Source organism: Delphinapterus leucas, chromosome 6, assembly GCF_059928025.1.
Source record: "Delphinapterus leucas isolate spDelLeu-1000000601 "Yukka" chromosome 6, BTC_Dleu_Yukka2, whole genome shotgun sequence".
Classification (NCBI taxonomy): domain Eukaryota; kingdom Metazoa; phylum Chordata; class Mammalia; order Artiodactyla; family Monodontidae; genus Delphinapterus; species Delphinapterus leucas.
This window is the reverse complement of record NC_143134.1, coordinates 31358208-31382913: the sequence shown is the minus strand read 5'-3', so window position 1 is coordinate 31382913 and position 24706 is coordinate 31358208. Positions and strand designations below refer to the sequence as shown.

The following is a 24706-nucleotide window of genomic DNA, read 5'->3' as shown; positions in this document are numbered from 1 at the left end:
CTCATCCTTCCTTCCTCTCAGGATCACTCTCTGTGGAGCAACTCAACATGAACAAGATGACAGTGGCCTGAGAGCATTTCCCACCAAAACTATCTTTATTCACAATTTATATACATCACTCCAAAGGTCCTGCTCCCACCCACACCTGGCCACACCCACCTCTCCCACCTCCCTAACCTCCCACAATCCCGCTCCCTCTCCCCACCCTGGTGGTCCTGCCCTCCCTCCCTTCCCCCCACATCATCTAGGATCCGCACTGGGATGACAAGGAGCCCCTAGGCTCCCCTGGGAGCCGCCCTGGAGGGCCGGCCCAGCTGTTCCCTACTGCCTGCAGTGCTTCTTCTCCTCTTCTTACTCTTCTCTGTGACACACAGGTCACGCTTTCTCTTTCTCGGCTGTGAGGGGAGAGCCGGCCCCAGAGCCAAGGCTGGCCTCCCAGACACCGGAGGCCAGCCCCGGGGATGGGCAGCTTCTCAGCAGCGGCTGGGTGTCCAAACAGAGCCCGCTTCCTCGACTTGGGAGCAGCTGGTGGAGCTGGGCTGGGGCCTCTTCTCTGAGGGGAGGGGGCGTGGGGAGCACTCTGGGCCCCCCAACCTCCAGGGGAGGCCAGGCCTGAGGCATGGGCAGGACTCTGGGACACCCAGCAGGGAGCCGAAGAGGAAGGCCAGGCTGGGGAGCTCCTCCTCGTCCTCACCGGCCCCGTCCCTGGGCCCTCAGGCCTCCCGAACAGGAGAGGCCTCTCTGAGCATAGATGCATCCCTGGGTCCCCGTAGAGGGCCAGCGTGCCTTTGACCCTGGGGAGAGGATGGAGAGACCTCCTGACGTCCTCGAGAGGAAACAAAGGCTTTGGGCCTGCACAGGCCAGTGTCTCTTTGGATGAGCCTACAAGGAGCCTCAGAATCAATCTCTGGTGGGCAGGCTTCATCACTGACCCCTAGATGGGGGTCTTGGTCGTGCCTCTGGGCACCTTGGCCGGCGTCGGACTCAGAAGGACTTGAGCCCATTCCGGGTGCACTGTGACTCGGGGCTGCCCGCACACCCTCATCCTCTTTCAAGGCCAGGAGTTGTTTCTGCACCAGCTGGTAGGAGGGAGGAGGACAGTGACGGACAGTGACTCCAGAACTCGAATCCAAATACAGACACTGTGACATTCCTGCCATCCTCCTGCACCTTATTCCCAGCTTTGTGCCCTTCCCTCCCCTCCTGGCTCCCCATCCTCTCCTTCCTTTCACCCTGCACTGCACCCACCCCGGAACGGGCCCTTCCCCATGCCAGGCCTCCCAGGCAGGGGAGGGATGGACAGCGCCAGGTGGCCCTCCAGTTCTGGGGCCCTACCTCTCCCCTGTTCACTGGGGTCCCTCCGTGCCCTGGTCTTCCTGGGTGTCCCTTGTGTCCCCTGTTCTACCGGGGATCCCTCCCTCCTCTGGCCCCCCTGGGTCATCTGGGTTCCCCTGTCCCCTGGATCACCTGGGGTCCCCCTCCTGTGGGGTCCCCTGGCTCCCTGAGTGTCCCTCTCCCTCCTCTGGCTCATTTCTTCGGGGGTGAGCCCTTCCTCCTGCTCCAGCTCCTCTGCTAGGGCCAAGAGATCCAGCTGTGGGTCTGGAGAAAGCAATTCTGCCAGGAATCGAGGGTGAATGACTGCCTCCACCTCGGACAGAAAGAAGAGGCTGTGAGCATCCTTGGCCAAGAGTAGCCTGTGAGACAAGAAGACCTGGAGGGAAAGTGAAAAGCAGAGACCCACCCCACTCTCCTCCACAAGGCGGGGATGGTCAGCACACACACACACATACACGCACATACACACACAAACATGCACATACACAGTCACATACAAAAGAGCACATATACAGAGGCACATACACAGACACACAAAGGCATACACACAAAGAGGCACAAACATGTACACACATACATCTGCGTAAACCTCCCCTAACACCAGGCTCAGGAACAAGGAGCTGAGCTTAAGTCTCAATGGCCTGAGCAGAACCAGATCTTGGGTGCTGAGTGTTCCATGCCCTGGCATCTTGTAGACCCCAGGCTCCATGCCTATCCTACCTTGGTGACAAAGTCCTCCTGGGAACACAGCTTGTCAATGTAGCTCAAGAGGCCCGGGTCCGAGTAGGTGCCGTCCTCTTCCTGCTTCAGCTCATTTCCGTCCTCTCCACCTTCTGCATCTGACTCGCCTGTGGCTGAGTGGACGGGCCCCACCAGTGCCTCCATGATGTCCATATACTCCCTCACAGCCTCAGGGGGAATCTCCTTGGGTGCCTTGGGCTCTGGGGGCCGCTGGGACCTGTGTGGCTTTGGGCGGGAGGGCTGGGCCCTGGGGCTGGACATCCTGGGAACACAGGCTGAGACAGAGCAGGAGGAAGGGAAGGAAGGTGAGGGACTCCCGGTCCACCTCCTGACCACCAAGCGCACGTTGGTGAGGGCATTGCTTGGGGGACATTGATTTGGGTGTGGGTGGGGTCAGGACCACCTGAAGCCTCATGCACTGTTGGAGAGGGGAGGTAAGGGGGGCATCTAAGAGAGTCACAAGTAAGGAAGTGGGGAACCTCCAATTTTCTAGGGGTCTGCCCATCAAGCCCACTTCCTAGGCAGACTTTGTGTGGGGTCCTTTGACAGGGAGGTGTGAGAGGAGTTACAAAACTGACCAAGTCAATACCCCATAGTGACAAAGGGCAGCTGAGACCCCACGCCCCCACCTCCTGCCTCGGTGGCTGTTTTGGTTGAAAGACCAATGCCCCTGTCTTGAAGGAAAAGGATCCACGTGGGGACAGTGGCCAACCCTAGGCCCCTGTTACCTGTGCCTTCAACTCCAGTGGGAACCTGGGTGCCTGGCTGAAGGCCCACTTTCGGGGCTGGGGGCCCCCGAGGATCCAGCTTCGGTGGGGCTGGAGGAGGCAGGTCCTGCGCGCACTGCATCCACTGCCACTTCTGAATCTGCATCTCCTCCTCGGCCTCAAATTCCATGAACCTGGGGGGTGACGGAGGCACAGGCCACCCTGAGCAAAAGGCCTGGGTTCTGGAGCCCAACAAAGGCAGCCAAGAATGAGGGATTGGGAGAGGATATGCCTTGAGGCTGTCAAGGCCCTGTGAGGTGCTGTTCACAGCAGAGAGCTGCTCCTGGAACTGATACAAGATCTGGGACCCTTCCTGCCTCACCAGCACTGGAGGGCATTCAACAGCATAGACCCAGGTCGCTGAATTGAACCAGGTCAATGGGACACGTGGCTGACCCAGGGGGCACCCTCCTCATGCCCCCCGACCCCACTCATAACCACATGAAGGGCTGACAGCCAGAGGCTGGAACAGGCATGTGTTCCCCACAGGGGTCCTTGCCCGAATCCAGAACCCTGGGCTGGGACTGAGAGTCCTGGAACATAGATCTGGAGACAGGGCTCAGGAGAGGCTGGACGATGTGGATGCTGAGCTTAGAGGAGAGGTCTTCCTTTCCTCTGAGAGGCGCTCTTTTGTTTGGTTTTGTTTCTTAAACCAAGGGGATTACCATGGAGCAAACACTGGAGGGGCTAGTGACCCTTGGGTTGATGACAGCTGGCTTTCCCAGCCTCTTCAGGGATGCCAGGGTACCCACTCAGGCCACTTTTCATGAGGAGAGGGGGTCCCAAATCTATGTCAGTGGCCGCCAGCCACCCACCACTAAAGAAGCAGCAGGCTGGCGGGTGGAGCTCTTTCTCCGGCCCAGCCCATATGGCCGGAGTTGGACCCCTACTGGACTCACAGCTTCACCCTGCCCCGTCCTGAGACCTTCATGTCAAGGCAAGGGTAGGTCAAAATCAGGGGAGGGCAGAGCTCCTGGTGGAGGAAGGACAGAAGACCCAAACCCTCAAGGTGAGGGAGGGGTTTCTGGAGGACAGTAGGGCCTCTGGGCTGTGGGGCCCCTGTTCTGGGTGACAGCCCTCCTCCTTTGTCCTCTCTGATGAGCACCCCCACGGCCAGACCCTGCCCTCACCCACTCGCCTCACCCTCCACGCAGCCCCTGGGCCCGGGACGCTGACTCACTTTTCCACCATCTCGTAGTAGATCATCCGGTCAAAGTTGCTTCTGCGCTGCCATTCCTGCACGGCCCTGCACAGTGCCCCCTCCAGCATCATGGTGGGCTTCAGGCGGGCCACGGATCGAAGCACTGGGCTGTAAGACCTTGGCGTCAGTCTCCGTGCCCAGCCCAGCCCCCACCTGCCTGACCCCACCGGCCAATGTGGACCACACATCACTCAACACAGCATGACTGAGCAGCAGGAGGGTGAGAGGCAGGGGTCTGGGAGGGCAAAGACAAGCCTTCCCGGCCACTGCTGTCACCGCCTCACACTCACCGAGGATGACCATCCACTCCCAGGCTACAGCTGGGACACTGTGCCTTGGGGAGCTCTTTTCCTTTTCAAGGCTGCGAGTCTTCTGCCCAGTCCTCTGAGTGAAGTGTGATTGTCCCCTTTTTACGAGGGACCGGAGGTTTAGGATGGAAATGCCTGCCAGGCTCACAGCTCTAGTGGGAGAGAGCCCACGCCCTTAGGAGAGCTCTACCATCACCCTGTTCCTAGTGGAATTCTCCACAACAATGAAGTCGAGGCGTGCATTAAGTGCTCTCCTGGGCCCCGCGCTCCTCCCCCTCCTCCGAAGTGACTTCCCCCGGCCACGTACATCAAGTCCTGTATGAAAGGAGACGGCACCACAGGAGACTGCGGCATCCACTCCTTGGCTCCTCACCTTACAGCACGACCCTCTCTGACTGCAAGTCTTCAGTCCATATTACCATGAGAATCATGGAAGAGCAAGTTGGCTAGACTCTCAGGGTGGTGGGGTCAGTTGAGAAAAGGCACATTTCAGTCATGATGTCATGGACTGGCAGGCTTGTGCCTTCCAGTGACCGACAATGTGCCTTCTCATAGCATGGACATCGCCCTCAGACCTTGCTTCCAGTATCCCTAGAAACCTAACCTGCGAGTCCATCCCCAGTTCCTCTTTATCTAAAAGCTCCAATAAGCTCACGACCCCCTGAGTGTTCACTCACATGAGAAAGCAGGAAAGAGCTTCTGCATCAGGACTCTGGGGAAGGTGTCTCCAGGCCAGTTGTTTGAGGCGCTGCCAACGTCGGAAGTTACTGTACATGCTCTGGGGGTTAGAGCAGTCACCGTGCGAGGCGTAGGACTGGTTGGTGGCCAGGCTGCCCTCCCTGGAAGTGCCATGTGGCCAAGGCCCATAGTTCACTGGGCAAATGATAGGGGCCAGCTGGGCAGCTAGTGGTGGAGCTTGAGGAGGAAAGCCTGGGGTCCAGCTTCCCTTGCCAGCCTGAGTAACTCCAACAGCTGGAGCAGTCACAATGGTCTCCATCACAGGGGTTGCTAAGAATATGGGTGCAGGACATGCAGCACTCCTGCTGAGGGCCCCTGGAGTGCTCCAGGTGAGGGGGCCCTGAGTAACGATAAAGGTCTGAGTCTGGGGGGCCTCCACTGGACTCCCTTGTGACCTGACTTGGACAGTGAGGTTGCAAGCCCCAGGGGCACTGGGTCCACGGCCACCATTAGCCACCAAAGGCGTCGTGGGGAATCAACCTGTCATCCTTGCTGCCATCCTTTCTCCATAGCCAGGGAAATTCCTCTTGATCCACCTCCAATGACCCCTCCTCCCCAGTGCAGTCTCAGGTTTCTTCAGGCTCCCCAGTCTCCCCAGATGAAATGTGCTTGTGTTCAGTGCTCTCTTCTCCCTCTACTTCAGTCCAACTATGTGCCCACAGTGAAGTGTCACGTGTGAACCCGAAGGATGTGAGAGATGGCAGGGTCTCTGAGAACACACCCCCAGCCTATAGGCTTACCTCCTTCTGAAGCCATCCTGCAGGCTTGGGCATGGACTACTGCTGCCTGGTAGCCTCAATGAGAAAAGTCAAGACCAGGACCCAGAGAGTGACCTGCTTTAGCAGTTGCTCAGGATCCAAGTAAAGGAGGGACAAGTTTGAATCTAAATAGGAGAATGTGGGCTGAAACATTCTGCAGTGGGGGAGGGGCAGAGGGCACGTGGGTCTTGGTGGGGTGGGGTGGGGGGACATTTCACGAGGGCTCTGGCAGGTAGGCAAGAACCAGAAGTTCCTTCCACCTCACACAGTGGCAACACAATTGGCGTGTGCCTCTTTAGGCAGTTTATAAACTGGTTTTTTGATTCACGGCACCGACGTTGGACGTGACGGTCCCTTCCTTTCACGTCTTTATCCATCAACCTAGTTTTGTGTCCCTCAACACACTCTGCTTCCTACCTGGCTCTTGACTTACTTCAACAGAGACTAGACTTTCTGAACAAAATACCCAAGTGTTAGTCTGATAAACACTTGGGTATTTATGGCCACATGGAACTGAGTATTTGAAATTAGGATTGTCTCAGCAGATCCAGTGTCTTTGACTGCTGTATGTACATCACTCCTAAGGAAGTGGTCCTTGTGCTCCAACCAACATCCAGCAGGACCAGCCTTACTAATGATCCTTTGTGTTGGAAAGCCCCCGTCCATCAAAAAACTGTCATGCAACCCCCATGTCCAAGAACAGAATTCACTAAATGTCTTTCTCATAGTATTCCATGGCTGTTAAAGATTTAGTTTTTTACCTTTTAAATGATCTTAGTATAATATTTTAAGCGAGTAACACCTTCTCATGGTTCAAAATTAAATTGTGCAAAATGGAATATGCAGTGGCGAGTCCTCCTCCCACCTCTTTCCCCTGTCAACCCAATCCTCTTTCCTGGAGGAAACCAGTGTTATCTGTTTCATTAAAATCTTTCCAGAGATGTGCCATGCAACTAAAAATGAAGGCAATCTATTTTCATTTTTAAAAATGCCTTCATTGTTTTTTCTAGTTGAAAATTCATATATGTTCCAATATATCTGAGGATATTTCCAATGATTGTCTTTGTACGGGTATCGTGGCTCCTCTGTTTCTGCACTAGATTCCTAGAACAAGAATTTCTACAGTCCCTTAAATTTCAAAGTACCTGAAAGAATAGGGTGGCTCGATCTAGCAAAGAAAAATAACAAATGCCTAACTGAATTTGGTTTTTGAACTTCACGTAAACAATGAATTTGTTTTTAGTATAACTGTGTCCCACGCAATATTTTGGACATACTTTTACTGCAAATTCTTTTCCTGTTTATCTGAAATTTACATTGAACTTGAAATCTGTATTTTATCTGGCAACACTACCAAAAAAGTATAACATACCAAGCTATTATTAGTTACTCATCCTTATGAGAAAGAGAACTTGGAGTAAAGAGACTCAAGTGTGCATCCTGGCTCCAACACAAAACACAATTGTAAACATACACAAAATCTGTAGGCTCTTCAGATGAAATGGATTTGGAAGAGCCATCATATAGCATTGAACGTCTTGGCTTAGTAGGGGTAAGGACAGAAGTAAGGAACAAGAAGGCGGAGAATCTTCTCTTTCCTTATGTTAAAGGGACTAAACATCCTAGAGCCCTGGTTTTTCTAGGTGTTAAAAATCCACTACCCATGAAATGGATGTGCACCTTGAGACAATGCCAAGAGTTCATCTACCAATTTCCAATCCCCATTCATACAAACCCACTTCCAACTAAATCCTAGCCTGCAAGCCCTGCTTACAAGTTTGTTAATTTCCTGTCTGCATTACATACCCTTGCTCTTTAGAATCTAGGCCTCATCATTGCATATGGTCCCATCTGCATGGGAATCATGGTAGCATTCCTTTTAAAAAACTTGTTTGATTATTTTTTTCATATTGAGAATCCATGTCAGTCAGTTTACCACTATCAAAATGATATGAAAGAGTATTTGTGTTTTGTGTTGTGAGAAGAGAGGACTGTTAGGAAACTTGTCAAGGGAGATGAAGGGTGAAAACCTCAGAGGATTGCAACCCAATCTCTTGGGAGACGAGATTCACTGACTGCTGTAGCAGCAGTAGAACTCCTACTGATTGTGGGGTGTTGGGGAGGGAAACAGAGGTTTAGAAGGACTGTTCCACAGTGTGAAAAAGACTCCTGCTGGTGCTTAAGAAGTTCCTTGCCCCTTGTCAGGAGAAATTGACTCAGAAGAAGATGAGAAGATAAGGTGAGAATATTTCAAGCAACATCATGGTGAACTTTATATCTAAAGAAACTCCTGTTGGGGACTGAACAAAATAATAAACAATTTGGGAATATCACTCAGTACTGGAGCTTTTATAATGAAGGAAAACTTAAATGATTTTCAACCAATAACTTCATACTAGAGGGATGGTGAGGCAAAATATTGTACCCAGGCACTCGAGAAAGGCAGGCTTCCTTGTTGCTTCCTCCCCTTGTTCAGTCATTGAACCAATTATTTACAAGATTCTCACTCATAATTCTGATACAGTATTTGAAGGAGTCTTCTCAAGGCCACTGATACAAAAATTGCACTGTGCAAAAATTAGCCAGTTCCAATTCTGCAATCACTTTTGTAATACTTCAAAATCCTACACCCCAGAGACAGAGATAATCAAATTAGCCCAAATGTAATTTGGGAAGACCAGTCACAGAAGGGAGTATCTAAAATTCCTTTGGATCATGATCTCTGACTATTCCTGCACAGAGGTTGGGGGCAGGCATTGACTACTGAGAAAAAACATCTTTGGATATGCATCACAAGCCTCAGAAGACAGTTCATTTCCACTCAATCACGAAACATTAAAGAAACGAAGAGATACCATGTTTGTGTCTTTTCAAGTCTGTGCACTTGGAGGCGCATAGTGCTATTAGGTGTGAGGGGTCTTCAGAGGCATCCTGTTAAGTGAGAAATGCTCTAATCTTGAAATTGACCAGAGACAGGATCTGATGATTGAAGTTTCTTTGGGAAGTATTAAAAAAATCAGGTCAGTAAGTTGATCCCACTATTTTTGTTGTTGTTGTTGTTTTTATTGCCAACTGAAATTCTGCAAGATATTACAAAAAAGGAAGGAGGGAAAGTAAAATTGTTCCCATATTACCTGCTGTGTTGAAATTGGCCCAGATTGTCAACTCTTTCTCAAAGTTATTAAAAAAAAGACAAAACTGTACAAAGGAAACACCTGTGAATCAACATTTATTGAAAAACCTCCATGTATTTAATACACTAAGAAAAAAAATTCTATTAGGGTAAATGCGTTTGGAAAAAACTCTAGGAACGGAGTCAGGAGACAGTATCTTAAGAGTGTTTCCCAGGTCTGAAATTCTTTCCTAGAATTGTTCTTTAATGGAAACTTCAGGCTTGCTAGGAAAAAGGACCTACTGGTTTTTGAAAGGCATAAACAAGAACCAAGGAACTGCTGTCCAAAGGGCATAAAAGCACTTGTCCCAACTTGAGGCTACTGTGCTTAGAGTGGAGCTCTACAGAACTCTTTGTATCTAAGTGCATGGGTTTCACGTGTGCAATATAAAAATCACGAGTGCACATCTCACAAGAGCTGGTTTTAAGAAGAGGCCGTCACGAAGGTTCCCGGCGAGGAGCGTCGCCTGAGAAGTTCCGCAGCGTGCCCGACCCTTCACTTCTCTCCTCTCCTGCAGAACTTCTGGAACAAATGCCCGCGCGCCCCGTGCCTGCACGCCTGCGCACGCCCACTGGGGCGGGGCTCTCGGGCACGCGGACCGCCGTCCTCCAACGGCTCCCGGCATCTGTTGGGGCAGTTTGCTCCCGAAGACAGGAGCGCATGCGCGAGCGCGGAGGGCGGGGCCCCAACGGCCGTCGGGGGGGCGGGGTCTCTCATGGCGGCCTCTAGAGTCAATTATAGGAATCCTGAGGTAAGGGGTACGGGGACTTTTCACCCCTCAGGTGTCACTGCTATGTGCTGTTGTTCACCCTGTGGGTTATTTGTGCCCTTGTCTGTGTAAGGAGACTCCCCTCACGCCCCCATAGAGCTCGATTCCCTTGAGGTGTTTACCCCAGGGTTACTGGCACCACTGGGGAGCTGGCTGCATGAAGGGTTCAGTGATTGCGGGGCCTATAGTGCGGGGTAAATAGTGTGTGCGAGCTATTAAACAGGTGCAGTTCTAGTCTGCACGTTCTGAAGAGTACAAAAGCTAGAGGGAAGTTCTTGCGAGTTGAAAACCCTCATCTGGTTCCAAAGGTGTAGCTCAGGTCACTGGAATATGAGTGAAGATCTAGCGAACATCCTCATAGCTTTACTAGTAACTTTTTTTTTTTTTTCGGTATGCGGGCCTCTCACTGCTGTGGCCTCTCCCGTTGCGGAGCACAGGCCCCGGACGTGCAGGCTCAGCGGCCATGGCTCACGGACCCAGGCACTCCGCGGCATGTGGGATCTTCCAGGACCGGGGCACGAACCCGTGTCCCCTGCATCGGCAGGCGGACTCTCAACCACTGCGCCACCAGGGAAGCCCACTAGTAACTTTTTAACATAAAAATATCAATCAACACTTATGTTCAAACTGTACTCTTTTGTCAATGAGAGGAGTAAATTTGCTGAATGTAACAATAAGCATTTATTCGTAGTCTGATACTCTCAAATCACGACGGAATTGCAAGCATAGGTTGGCTGGTGATGCAAGAGTTCAGCAAAAATCAACGAAAGCATTAGGTAAGAATCAATTCGGTATATAGAATTTACAGTGAAGAGTAGTGTACATTTTATGTTATTTGTAAATTATGTGCACACATCTATTATATCATTAAAATTAATTATATGGTATATATCTCCACACTTCTCTAGGGAGTGCTGATTCAGGTTATTAAGGCTTTGCTTCATAACACACCATGGCAGGTGCGTATGGGGCTTAAGGTAGTTTATGTTTGTATTCTGGGGTCGTGAAAGTACTGTGTGGGTGTGTTTGTAGTGTGAATTATATATATGTGCGTTTGTGGCTTGTTGGAGTTCAGTGTCTGTATTTAAGGATATTAAGAAGTTACATCCTTGTTTTTGGCAGTTGGGGAGTTGTGGGTGTTTATGTGTATCTGGAAGTGTCATGTTGTATATGTGTATTTGTAGATCTTCCAGGGATTGTAGGACCTCATGGGCAGTGGGTGGTTTTATGTATATCATTATTTGGGAGCCTATTGGGAATGTGTTTCCATGAATTCCTGGCGTGAGGTTTATTTGTGTATTTATGGAGTTGGTGAGAATCTGAGTAGTGTATTTGTATTTGTGGGTTGGTGATGTCTGTGTGGATATTTGGGGTTAAGTGGAAGACATGAGTGTGTTGTTGTGAGAGTGGATGTATCTGAGTTTATGTAGAGGGTTTGAGATGTAATTCAGATGTACTCTAGTTGTTCGGGTTATGTATTTGTACTGTAAGACTTTGGGAATGTGCGTTTATGTGTGTTTTCTCCCAGCATGTTAGAAATGCGTGTCTGATGGTGGGCTTTGAAGGGTTAGCTGCATGTACATAGTGGAAAAGTTGGAAAAAGTACTTGTGTTTATTATTTTTGGTGTAGGGTCGTGTGTTTTGCTTATTTTTGAAACGTAGAGGGATCATTTGTATCTCTTCAGGGCATGCTGTATTATGTGCGTTTCTTTTGGTGGTTTTCAGGAATTGTGTGTTTTGGGGTGTGTGAGGGAAGGTGTATGACTGTTTTATGGGACTGGTGGTATAATGTATATGTGCATATGAATGTGTTGTGTGGTGTGGGTTTATATGAATCTGTATTCTGGAAGTAGGTGGTGTTATTTCAGTGTGAGTATTTGGGAGTGTGGGATTATGTATATGCAGATAGTGTGAAGCCTCATGTCTGTTTTTGGTTATAGGTTGGTATGTTTCCATATTTGTAGTATGCTGAGTAATTGGGGGTATATTTGGGGCTTGTGGTGAGAAACATGTATGTTGAGTTTGTGTGTGTATTCAAAGAGCGTAGCAGATTAGATGAATATTTTCTAGAGTATGTGTTTGCATTTTTCCTGGGGGTTATTTGTATCTGGAAGTAAGTATTTTTGTGTTGATATAGTAACGGAGTTATGTGTATACAGGAGAATGGGAGAATTTATTTGTACTGGAAGTATATGATGTGGTTCTAAGTAAGTATTTAGGGGTATGGAGGTTTAAGATGTGTAATTTGGGATTTGGAAGGGGTTTTATGTGTATTTATATATGATATGCTGGAGATGTGTCCATGTCTTAGGAGTGTGTACTGGTTTGTGTGTATATCCATCAGGGCATGGGTGAATTCATAGGGTTTGAGGTAGTCAGAAATGGTCACAGTGGTTTCCTGGAATGCTGGGATTTTTGTGTTTGGAAATGTTTGGGGATTGTGGTGGTAATGTTGGATTCTGGAAATGTAAGGATGATGTATAGTGTTTTGGGGGATATATATATTTAGAGATTGGGAATATTTGCTGGTGTGTGTGTCCATGTGTGTGGGGGGGTCATGAGTGTATGTAGCTACAGTTGAGGGATTGCTGGTGTTTTTGTGTCTTTTATGTATCTGAGCATGAGGGGTGTATGTTCATGGTTAGTTTATGAGAGTGTGCATAAGGGCTTTGTGTGTGTATTAAAGCATTCAGGGATCCTCTTTGTGTCATTTCTGGAATGTACTGGTTGAAGAACTTGGTGGAGTTGCTTATATGTGTGTTTTCAATGTTTGTGGGATGGTCCTCTATATATTTGGCAAGTTTGGTTGTTTTGTGCCTGTGTGTGTGTCTTTAGGTTCATGGGGCTTATGGGGTGTGTATTCTGAGATACGGGAGAGGTTCAGTGTGTGTATTTGGAAACAGAGAGGCTGTGTAGGTTTGTGTGTTCAGGAATTGTGGAGTATATGTATTTTGGGACTATGGGATTGTGTGTGGGTATTTTTTGGGTGGTTCATGAAACAACTGTATACTTGGTGTTTTTTGAGAGCCTATGTATCTACAGGTTATTTGTTGTGAATATACGGGTAGTGTGTTGGTTGCATATGTTGGTATTTGAGCACATTCAAGGTGAGTGGTTTTGTGTAAAAATAAGGTAGTGAGAGGTGTTTTGTATGTACATTCAGGTTTCAGGTAGCAGTTGTATGGGTGTGTTTAGTGTATATTAAAGATTGTATGTTCTGAGATATGTTCTGGAGATATGTAGTGTGGTTTTGTATATCTGGGGTGAGAGTTCAGGGTGTTACTCAGGGTGCAGTCAGACTGTGTGCACATATTCACATGAAAGGGGATGGGGTGCACTGGAACTGGCTCATACTAGCTTGGTATAGTCAATGGTGCATATCTCTTCCCAGCTCTGTGATGTCAGGTTGAAATTAGTCATGCTGAGAATAGTTACACCAGGTAAGTTGTGAAGCTCCGTAAATCAAAGCTTTCCTACCTACCCTTGGAAAGCATTTTATTAAGCATTCATCAGCATTTATCACTGGTGAGTGTGTGCGTGTGTGTGTGTGTGTGTGTGAAGCAAGAATATTCAGGCATCAGTGCGTACGTGTATGGGAGACTCTGAGAATTTTGAGTGGGGCATTCAGGGGTTGTGGGCCTTTGTATGTGTGCCTTGACCCTGGTCGATCAAGTTGGTACATTCTTTTTTTTTTTTCCTTGCCCATGTACTTTTAATGTTACAAGTACATTTTGTTTCAATTCTGACATATTATTTTATGTTATAATTGATATATATTATTTACAATAAATGTAACAAAATTTTCTTTTATTACTTTATTTGGTTTTTAGATTCTGTTTTGTTCTAAGTACTCTTTATATGTATACCTGTTACAATGCCCTTAATTTTCATTTTTCTTAAAAAATCTTTTGCTATCTAGTCTGTCAGTTTTAAATGGTACTCATTGACACTCATATATACAACAGTCAGTTACCTTTTTCAAATTTCACTCTTCTCCCTCTCTTCTCCTCCCATTTTTAATGGAATTCTTTCCACATAGTCAGAACATGTAACAATTAAACACTATTCTCTCACCCATTACCCTACTCTTGTGTTAGTATTTGATTTACAATTAAATATATTAAATAATCACCAGCAATCATTTACCAAGGTTTCCTCAGTGTGTGCTGTTTACATGAGTTCATCCTATAGTAGATTCCTCATGAATGACTCACCTGCACAATAGTCCCTGGGTTCTTGCACAGTCGAAACTGTTTACTTATAGACTTGATACGTTAAAGGCAGCTTGGCTGAATATAAAAACCTTGGGTAACTTTTGTTCTATGGAATATTTTGAAAATGCTGTTCCACTGTTGCTTTGTATTGTATGTGGCTCTTGAGAGGCTGGTGCTAGACTAATATTCTTCTCATTATAGGTAATTTGATTATTTTGTTTAGAGGACCTGATGATTTTTTTCCTTAGAGTTGTTTTACTAACATATTTCTCAAAGTGATTTGTTTTTGAATCATTTTCCCAGGTACAAGGTAGGCCCTCTCAACATGTAAATTTAAGTTATCTTTTATTTCCAGATAGTTTTCTTGCCTTACAGATTTAAATATCAATATTTATTTCTGTTGTATTTCTTTTTCTTTTCTAGTAACTCGAATTATATAAAGATCAGATTTTTTTTTCTTGCCTGCCTGGCATTTCATCCACTTTCTCCTTAAACTTTTTTACTCTTTTAAAAATTTCTCAGATGTACTCTCTTTGTTGTCTTCCTGCCTTTCCTCAAAGTCCCTTATTAAAATTTTATTCCAATCTGTACTCTCTTGGGCACCCTATAATTTTCTCTTCCTTCCCTGGTGGACTTTGTCTTTTTCTTCAATTCCTTTTCTGAACTTGATTGACTTTCATTGAATTTTTTGTGTGTTTTGTCCTTTTTTGTCATTAGTTTTTAAAATTGCTGATTCAATGCATGCATTCAATGTTAAAAAACTTACTGTTTTAAAACTAATTGCTTGTTTATGAATACTTAATTCAATTTAGAAGTTTGTTACAGTATTCTGCTCCCTTATTAATTTTTGGAAAGAATATCTATCACAGGAAATATTTTAATTTTAATTTTCTATTTACTTTTTGTATACTTTATGTTGAATTGAGTTAATTTTTTTTCAGTCCTAGGCCTTTTGTTGATAATTTTCCCGGCGTTAGAGTGCCCTTTTCTAACAGTATTTTAAAATGCATTTAAAATTTTTGATTATGTTGGTAACGGTTGGGATGGTGGCAGAAAGAGAGGAGAGGTGGCGTGCCATGTTTGTCTTTGGTTTCTGTAGGATCCTTAACTTTTACTTCTTCCTTCTTTCTTTTCACTGCCACCACTTCTCCATTTGGCAGATTCTCCCCCCAGAAGCAATGCATTCCAAAGGCTAATACCTATAGTTCTGCTTACTTTCAAGCCCAATTATTATAGCTGATGCCAGGAATTGACAATTCTTCAACTTGTGTTTAGCATTTTGACACTTACTGTTGTAATTTCACTTTCTGGAAGTGATTTTGTCTATCTTTATCTGCATCTTCTGTTCCACTCTTCTTTTTCACAGAATCTCTTAAGTTCACCTTCACTCATTCTTCATGCCTGTAGACTTTTACCAGCCATGATGATACCGACCAGGGTTCTTGGCCTTCCTCAATAAATAGAAATTGACTAGAGGCCAGACAAGAAATTCAGGCAAGGCTTTATTGGGGCCCCTGCTGCAGCAGTGGGGAGCCAGAACAAGTTACAGCTTCCCTTGCTCACTTGGTGGGGGGGGGGGTAAGTGAGCTGGTTCTTTATATGGGGTGAGCGTAGGGGGTGTCCAGGGGTTGGGCCAGAGGGGTGGCTTAAGTGTTTTGTCCACCCCTCTGGTGGTGTTGAGTGCAGGGGGCGTGTTCAGTACCCTGCTTTTGCTCCGGACACCCTGTTTATTTGCTCCCAGGTCTTCAGAAGTGACAGTAGGGAGGTTTTTTGTTCTTTTTGTATCTTTTGTCCATAATTTGTCCCAACTGCGCATGCACTCAGTTATTTTTAGTCCCTTATAGTTTCTTTGTACTTTTTTGCTTGAGGAGAGGTTTGTCCAGGTGCAAGCATTGCAGCACTGCAGCAAAAGGTCCCAGGTCCCTGGCCTGTCTCAATGAGAGCCTGTTGAAATTTGTTTTTCATTTCTCTACTTGTAAATAATTAGAAGTTCATGGTATTCTCTGCACCCTAGTATATCTAAAGCATGGCCAATAGTAATTTTATTAGTGTTCTTTATTTGTGTTGTTTTACTTGTCATTGTTGATCTTCTGGTTTGGAAGGTTGACGAGATTCAGATTCAGGTGGTCACCATTACAATCTGTAGCTGGACACTTTCCCAGGTAAGGTTTTAAACAAGAAAATGGCAGTTTTAGAAGCTGAGCAGAGGCACTACTGCAGGATTGAAAGAGTGGAACTGGGGATCGCAGTAATTGTTCTGGTTGGTGAAGTGACTCACACTAAGAAAGTGGCAGTGGAATTTAGAAGTGAGGATGGATTCAAATTGCACTCAAAACAATAAGGACTAATTGTCAATTTCTTAAATAAATTGTCTCGGGACTTCCCTGGTGGTCCAGTGGTTAAGACTCTACGCTCCCAATACAGGGGGCCCAGGTTCGATCCCTGGTCAGGGAACTAGATCCCACATGCCGAAACTAAAAGATTCCCACATGCCGAAACTAAAAGATTCCCACATGCCACAACTAAAGATCCTGCATGCCGCAACGAAGATCCTGCACACAGCAACTAAGACCTGGCACAGCCAAACAAACAAACAAATAAATAAATATTTAAAAAATAAATTTCTCTTTTTAAAAAATTGTAATGTATGGACTAAATTTTCTATTCATTGATAGCAAAATAATCAGTTCATGGGTTAAGATAGCCTCCTGCCAATGCACAGTAAAGATACCCACTGGTCATTGACCTTCAGGAAAATTCCAAAGGAAGCATTATATATTTTTTTATTGAAGTATAGTTGATTTACAATGTTGTGTTAGTTTCAGGTGTACAGCAAAGTGATTCTTTTCAGATTCTTTTCCCTTACAGGTTAGTACAAAATATTGATTATAGTTCCCTGTGCTATACGGTAGGTCCTTGTAGATTATCTATTATATATATGGTAGTGTGTATATGTTAATTCTGAACTCCTAATTTATACCTCCCCTCCTTTCCCTTCTGGTTCCATAAGTTTGTTTTCTATGTCTGTGGATCTATTTCTGTTTCATAAATAAGTTCATTTGTATCTTTTTTTTTAGATTCCACATATAAGTGATATCAAATGATATTTATCTTTCTCTGTTTGACTTACTTCACTTAGTATGATAATCTCTTGGTCCATCCATGTTGCTGCAAATGGCATTATTTCATTCTCTTTTTATGACTGAGTAATATTCCATTGCATATAAATAGCACATCTTCTTTATCCATTCATCTGTTGATGGACACTTACGTTGTTTCCATGTCTTGGTATTGTTAATAGTGCCACTATGAACATTGGAGTGCATGTATCTTTTCAAATTAGACTTTTCTCTGGATATATGCCCAGGAGTGGGATTACAGGATCACATGGTAACTCTATTTTTAGAGTTGGTCCATTCTCTAGGGCCAAAGAATACCAATAAATGTTGGTGATTTCTGGCCCCTCTTCATGCAGATGGGTTCAGGGTGTCTGTACCTAGGCAGGTTCACACTCCTTCAGCATTTGTGTGGTCCTGGCATATGGGTCTTGAGATGAGTGAGCCTGGTGGACAAACGGCCATGTAGAGCAGCAGCAGTGTATTAATCAAGTTTTCATTTTCTGTATTTTGTGATGTTTTGACATCTTAAAAAGCTGTCTGGCCAGGGAGAGACTGCCCCACACTGGGCTAGCAAAGGGCTCTCTGGGAGCTTGTCTTTCATATGCAAATCAACCAACCAATCTGGAGTCTAGAGCCTCAATTACCCTGTTTATCTAACTTACACACTAAGCCAATATTTCCCCTGACCTAAAATGTCCCAGGGTCAGGTACCAGGCAACTAGAGACCACACCTATAGCCTAAAACCCACCAGAATTATTCAAACTAAGCAATCCTAAATTTTTTACTCTGCCCTCCCTTACATTTTCTGTCAAAATTCCAATAAACACTCTGGCATAGGCTTTCTCCTTGTTCCTGCTTGTGCCTCGTGACCAAACCTGGTACTTACCCACTAGCCCTGTGTGGTGTTGCATGTCCCCTTCTTTCAGGAAATGTAACTAATGAGTTTCAGAGGCATTGGATTCTCTGTATCATCACTTGGTCACCTCCATAAATTAAATCCTGGACATAATTTTAGAACAGTTGGCACAGTGAGCAGAATGACTCAAGTGTTCAATGGAGGGGCCTACCTCTGGGCTGCTCTTGGCTTTCTAACTGATTTTACCACACAGCAAGTTCTGCCTAAGAAGGTACTGTTAGTTCCTGGTGCGTTTGCACTTTGGCTGCTGCCACTTTGTGCTGTGTCTACCATATGCTGTATTCCAACTTAAATTGTTATAGGATCTTGAAGCAGTAGTCCTTAAGGTCCTTCTCAGCTCCTTCTGTAGCTTAAAGGTGCTATAGTATAGGTCTGAAAGGACTATAATTCACTAGTTGGCACCTTAGCCAGGACAGATTCATCTCATCAGTCTCTTTTTGTCTGAGATCAACATACCTGCTTTTTAGACTGGTGACCTTAGGAGTGACTAGAATAACTAGTTAATATACAAGGCAGAGGCTACTCCCAAAAGTGAGTGAGGAGAGGCTTCCTCCAATAGACTGTGTTGGGATGCCAGTCTGATCAACTAAGCCAACAATGGTGGACTGCAGTTTTGTTTTGTATTCCATATTCATTGAGAAATAATTAACATATAACATTGAGTGAGTTTAAGGTATACAGTGTGATGATTTGCTACAAATACATAATTGCAAAATGATTACCACAGTAGGGTTAGTTAACTTTTCCATTCCTTCACACAGTTACTTTTGTGTGTGTGTGGTTAAGCCATTTAAGATCTACTCTCTTAGCAACTTTGAAGTATATAATACAGTATAGTTAACTGTAGTCACCATGCTGTATGTTAGATGCCCAGAACTTATTCATCTTATAACTGGAAGTTTCCACCATTTGATCAACATGTCCCCATTTCCCCCAATTCCTAGACCTTGGCAACTACCATCCTACTCTGTTTATGTGAGTTTCAGCTTTGTTACATTCCATGTATAAGTGATAGCACACAGTATTTGTCTTTCTGATTTATTTCACGTAGCATAATGCCCTCATGGTCAATCCATGTTGCTCAAAAGGCAAGATTTCATTCTTTTTCTTGGCTAAATAATATTCCATTGTGTGTATATCTATATATGTAGATATATTTGTCACATCTTCTTTAACCATTCTTCTGTTGATGGACACTAAGGTTGTTTCCATATCTTGTGTATTGTGAATAATGCTTCAGTGAATATGGGAGTGCAGATATTTCTTTGAGATAGTAATTTTATTCCATTTCCTTTGGCTATATACCCAGAAGTGGGATTCCTGGATCATACGGTAGCTCTCTTTTTAATTTTTTGAGCATACTGTTTTGCATAATGGCTGCACCAATTTACATTCCCACCAACAGTGTACAGGCATTCCTTTCCTCCACTTTTATCTTTTGTCTTTTTTATGATAGCCATTCTAATAGGTTTGAAGTGATATCTTATTGTGGTTTTGATTTGTGTTTCATTAATGATTGTTGATGTTGAGCATCTGTTCATACACCTGTTGGTCATTTATATGTGTTCTTCGGAAAACTGTCTATTTAGATCGTCTGTCCATTTTTTAATTGAATTGCTTGGATTTTTTGCTGTTGAGTTAAATGAATTTCTTATGTAGTTTGGATATTAACCCCTTATTAGTTTGTTTACAAATATTACTCTCAGTCCATGTGTTGTCTTTTCATTTTGTGAATTGTTTCTTTGCTGTACAGGTTTTTAGTTTGATGTAGTCCCATTTTTTAATTTTTGCTTTTGCTGTTTGTGCTTTTGATGTCATATCCAAAAAATCACTAAGACAAATGTCAAGGAGCTTCTACCCTATGTTCTCTTCTAGGAGTTTTACAGTTTCAGGTCTTATGTTTATGTCTTTAATCTATTTTAAGTTAATTTTTGTGAGTGGTGTAAATTAAGAGTCCAGCTTCATCTTCTACATGTGATATCCAGTTTTCCTAACACCATTATTTGAAGAGACTATCCTTTCCCCAGTAAGTATGCTTGGCTCCCTTGTCAAATAATAATTGACTGTATATGTGTGGGTTTATTTCTGGGCTGTCTACTCTGTTCCATTGTTTTATGTGTCTGTTTTTATGCCATACTCTTTGATTACTATAACTTTGTAATAAGGTTTGAAAACAGGAAGTGTGGTAACTCCAGCTTTGTTTATTCTTTGTCAAGATTGCTTTGGTTTGTTGTGGTCTTTGTGGTTCCATTCGAATCTTAGGATTGTTTTTTCTATTTACGTGAAAAATGCCATTGGAATTTTGATAGGAATGACATTGAATCTGTAGATGGCCTTGGGTAGTGTGGATATTTTAACAATGTTAATTCTGATCCATGAACATGGGGTATCTTTCCATTTATTTGTGTCTTTGTCAAATTCTTTCATCAAGGTCTCATAGTTTGCAGTGTACAGATCTTTTGCCTCCTTGGTTAAATTTGTTCCTAAGTATTTAATTGTTTTGGATGCTATTATAAATAAGATTGTTTTCTTTATTTCTTTTTCAGATATTTGGTTGCTAGTGTATAGAAATGAAATTGATATCTGGATGTTGATTTTTGTATCCTGGAACTTCACTGAATTTTAAAAATTAGTGCTAACAGTTTTTGATGGAGTCTTCAGGATTTTCTATCTATGAGACCATAAATCTGAAAATAGTTTTACTCCTTTCTTTCTGATTTGCATGCCTTTTATTTCTTATTTTTGCCTAACTTCTCTGGTTGGGACTTCTGGTATCATGTTGAATATGTGTGGTGCCACTCTGGGTACCCTTGTCTTGTTTCCTTGTTTCTGATCTTGGAGGAAAAGCTTTCACCCTTTCACTCTTGAGTGTGATTTTAGCTATAGGATTGTTGAATATTACCTGTATTCTATAATCAATTTGTGAAGTTTTTTTTTTTATCATGAAAGGATATTTTGTTTCATCAAATGCTTTCCCCATCTATTGCAGTGATTATATTTTTATCTTTCATTTTATTAGTGTGGTGTATCACATTTATTGATTTGCATATGTTGAACCATCCTTGCAGCACAGGGATAAATTCCACTTGATCATGGTGTATGATCCTTTTAATGTGCTGTTCAATTTTTTTCTATTGTTTTTCTGGTCTCTATTTCATTTGATTCTGCTCTGATTTTTGTTGTTTCCTTTCCTCTGCTAACTTTGGATGTAGCTTGTTCTTTTCTTTAAATTTTTTGATGTGTGAAGTTAGGTTATTTGAGATATTTATTTTTTCTTAACGTAGTCATATATTGTTACAAACTTCTGTTAGAACTGCTTTTGCTGCTTCCCATAAGTTTTAGTGTGTTGTGTTTCCATTTTCATTTGTTTTAAGATATTTCATTTCTGTTTTGATTTGTTCTTTGACCCACTGGTTGTTGAGGAGTGTGCTGTTTAATTTCCACATATTTCTGAGGTTTTCAGTTTTTCTCCTGTTAATTGATTTCTAGTTTCATACCATCATGGTTTGAAAAGTTGTTCGGTACCAATTCAGTCTTCTTAAACTTGCTGAGAATTGTTTTGTGAGCTAGCATATGATCTATCCTGGAGAATGTTCCTTGTGCACTGGAGAAGAATATGTATTCCACTGCTCTTGGATGGAATATTCTGCATATGTCTGTTAGGTCCATTTGGCCTAAAGTATAGTTTGAGTCCAGTGTTTCCTTATTGATTTTCTGTCTATATGGTCTGTTCATTGTTAAAAGTGGGATAGTAAAGTCTTCTACTATTATTGTATTGTTGTCTATTTCTGCCTTCTTCACTGTTAATATATTTGGGTGCTCCAATGTTGGGTGCATATGAATTTACTATTGTTATATTCTCTTGGTGAGTCAACCCCTTTATCATTATGTAATGATCTTCTTTGTCTCTTGTTACAGTGTTTGAGTTAAAGTCTCTTTGTCAAAGATGCAGACATAGAGGATGGACTTGAGGACATGGGGAGGGGGAACGGTAAGCTGGGAAGAAGTGAGAGAGTGGCATGGACATATATACACTACCAAATGTAAAATAGATAGCTAGTGGGAAGCAGGAACATAGCACAGAGAGATCAGCTCAGTGCTTTGTGTCCATCTAGAGGGGTGGGCTAAGGGGGGGTGGGAGGGAGATGCAAGAGGGAGGAGATCTGGAGATGTATGTATATGTATAGCTGATTCACTTTGTTATACAGCAGAAACTACCACACCATTATAAAGCAATTATACTCCAATAAAAATGTTAAAAAGTTAAATAAAGTTTGTCTGATATAACTATCCATGGTCTCATGTTGTTTGCATTTTCAGGAAATATTTTTTTCCCCTTCACTTTCAGTCTGTATGTGTCTTTGAACCTGAAGTGAGTTTTCTGTAGGGAGCATTTCGTTGGATCTTTTTTTAAAAAAATCCAGCTCCTCTGCCTTTTGACTGGAGAATTTAATCCATTTATATTTAAAATAACTGTTGATGGGTAAGGACTTACTAATGCCATCTTATTAATATTTTTCTGACTCTTGTAGTTCCATTGTTCTTTCTTCCTCTCTTGCTTTCTTTGTGAATTTATGCTTTTCTGTAATGTAAGCTTTGATTCTTTTCTCTTTAACTGTTATGTATCTATTGTAGGTTTTTGCTATGTGGTTACCATGAACCTTACATAAAACATAGATGTAACAGTTTATTTTAAGTTGATGACAACTTAACTTCAATTGCATACAAAAATGCTACCCTTTTACTCCCCCACCCCACATTTTATGTTTTTGATGGCAAATTTTACCTCTTTGTATATTGTATATTTTTACAAATTATTATTATTGTCATTTTTAATAATTTTATCCTTTAACCTTTATACTAAAGTTATTAACACAACACTGTATTACAGTATTACAATATTCTGAATTTGTCTATATACATACCTTTACCCAGAATGTTTTATATTTTCATACGTTCTCATGTTAGTAATTACCATCATTTCCTTTCAGCTTGAAGAAATCCTATCAGCATTTTTTGTGAGGCAGGTCTAGTGTAGAATAGCTCCCTCAGCTTTTGTTTGAGAACAAACATCTCTTCTTTATTTTTGAAAGATAGCTTTGCTGGGTAAACTTCTTTGGCAGTGTTTCTCTTTCTGCGCTTTGAATTTTTCATCCCACTCTCTCCTCGCTTGCAAGGTTTCCACTGAGTATCCACTGATAGACTTACTGGGGGTTCCTTTATTATGTGAGGGTTTGTTTTTCTCTTGACAGTTTTAAAAATTCTCTCTTTGTCTTTGATTTTACACAGTTTTTTAATAGTCTGTCTTTGAGAAGATCATTTTGGGTTGATATTTGGTGTTGATCTATTAGCTTCATGAACTTGTATGTCCAGATTGGGAAGTTATCAGCCATTCTTTCTTTCTTTTTTGGCTTAAAAGAGCAGAAATTTATTTTCTCACAGTTTTGGAGGCCAGAAGTCCAAAATCAAGGTGTTTGCAGGGCCATGATCTCTCCAGAGACTCTAGAAAAGATTCCTTTCCTTGCAATTTCCAACTTCAGCGAATGGCTGTTGGCATTCCTTGGCTTGTGGCTGCTCACTCCAATCTCTGCCTCCATTTTCACATGGTCTTTCTCCTCCTTTCTGTCGGTGTCTTCTCCTCTTATTATAAGGACACTTGTCATTAGATTTCGGGCCCACCTGGATAATCTAGAATGATTGCAAATAAGTTTTTGATATAATTACATATGCAAAGACCCTTTTCCAAAATAATGTCACACTAACAGGTTCCAGGGATTAGAACATGGACATATTCAGTGGGGGCACCATTTAATTCATTATACCCAATATGAGGTGCCCTTCCAAGTGGCAGGGAAGCATTTGTCACCAACACATTGAACTTTCCTACAGGTGCCCACATCCTATTCTCAAACTTGCCAAGTACCCAGATGGGTTTCTGTGATGCCTGCAAACCCAGACAGGATGCAGAGTGGGACCCAGACACAGCTTTGTTTCATGTTAGCTTTCAGTGATGTCTCTTTTTTTCTTTCTTTTTTTTTTAAACTTTCTTTCTTTTTTTTTCTTTTTTTTTTTGTGTGTGTGGTACGTGGGCCTCTCACTGTTGTGGCCTCTCCTGTTGCGGAGCACAGGCTCCGGACATGCAGGCTCAGCAGCCATGGCTCATGGGCCCAGCCGCTCCGCAGCATGTGGGACCTTCCTGGACCAGGGCACGAACCCGTGTCCCCTGCATCGGCAGGCGGACTCTCAACCACTGCGCCACCAGAGAAGCCCTAACCTTTCTTTTTTATTGAGTTAAAATATATCTAACATAAAGTTTACCATATTAATAATTTGTAAGCATTCAGTTCAGTGGTACTAAATACATTCACATTGTTGTGCAGCCATCTCCACCATCCATCCTTATAACTCTTTTCATTGTAAATCTGAAACTGTATACCTATTAAACAACTCAACTTCTCCATTCCCCCAGCCTCTGGCAACCACCATTATATGTTCTGTCTTTTTGATTTTGACTACTGTAAATGCCTCATATCACTGGACTTATACAGTTTTTGTCTTTTTGTTCCTGGTTTATTTCACTTAACATAATGTATTCAAGGTTTGACTATGTTGTAGCATATTGCAGAATTTCCTTCCTAAAAATGAAGTTTTTAGAATAAAACAATG

General features: G+C 43.5%; 1 protein-coding gene and 1 pseudogene across 1 annotated transcript in view; both read right to left on the bottom strand.

Moving 5' to 3' along the window:
- Positions 1-244: 244 nt before the first annotated feature.
- Positions 245-5565, bottom strand: LOC111167660 (NUT family member 2G-like; annotated as a pseudogene).
- Positions 5566-5961: 396 nt separating this feature from the next.
- The window catches only part of FBXW12 (F-box and WD repeat domain containing 12), a 38642-nt gene continuing 19897 nt past the window's right edge, over positions 5962-24706 (bottom strand). The window contains 1 exon segment of the mRNA XM_022560681.3: positions 5962-23728. Within this exon segment, the coding sequence (XP_022416389.2) occupies positions 23543-23728 (186 nt within the window). The 3' untranslated portion in view covers positions 5962-23542.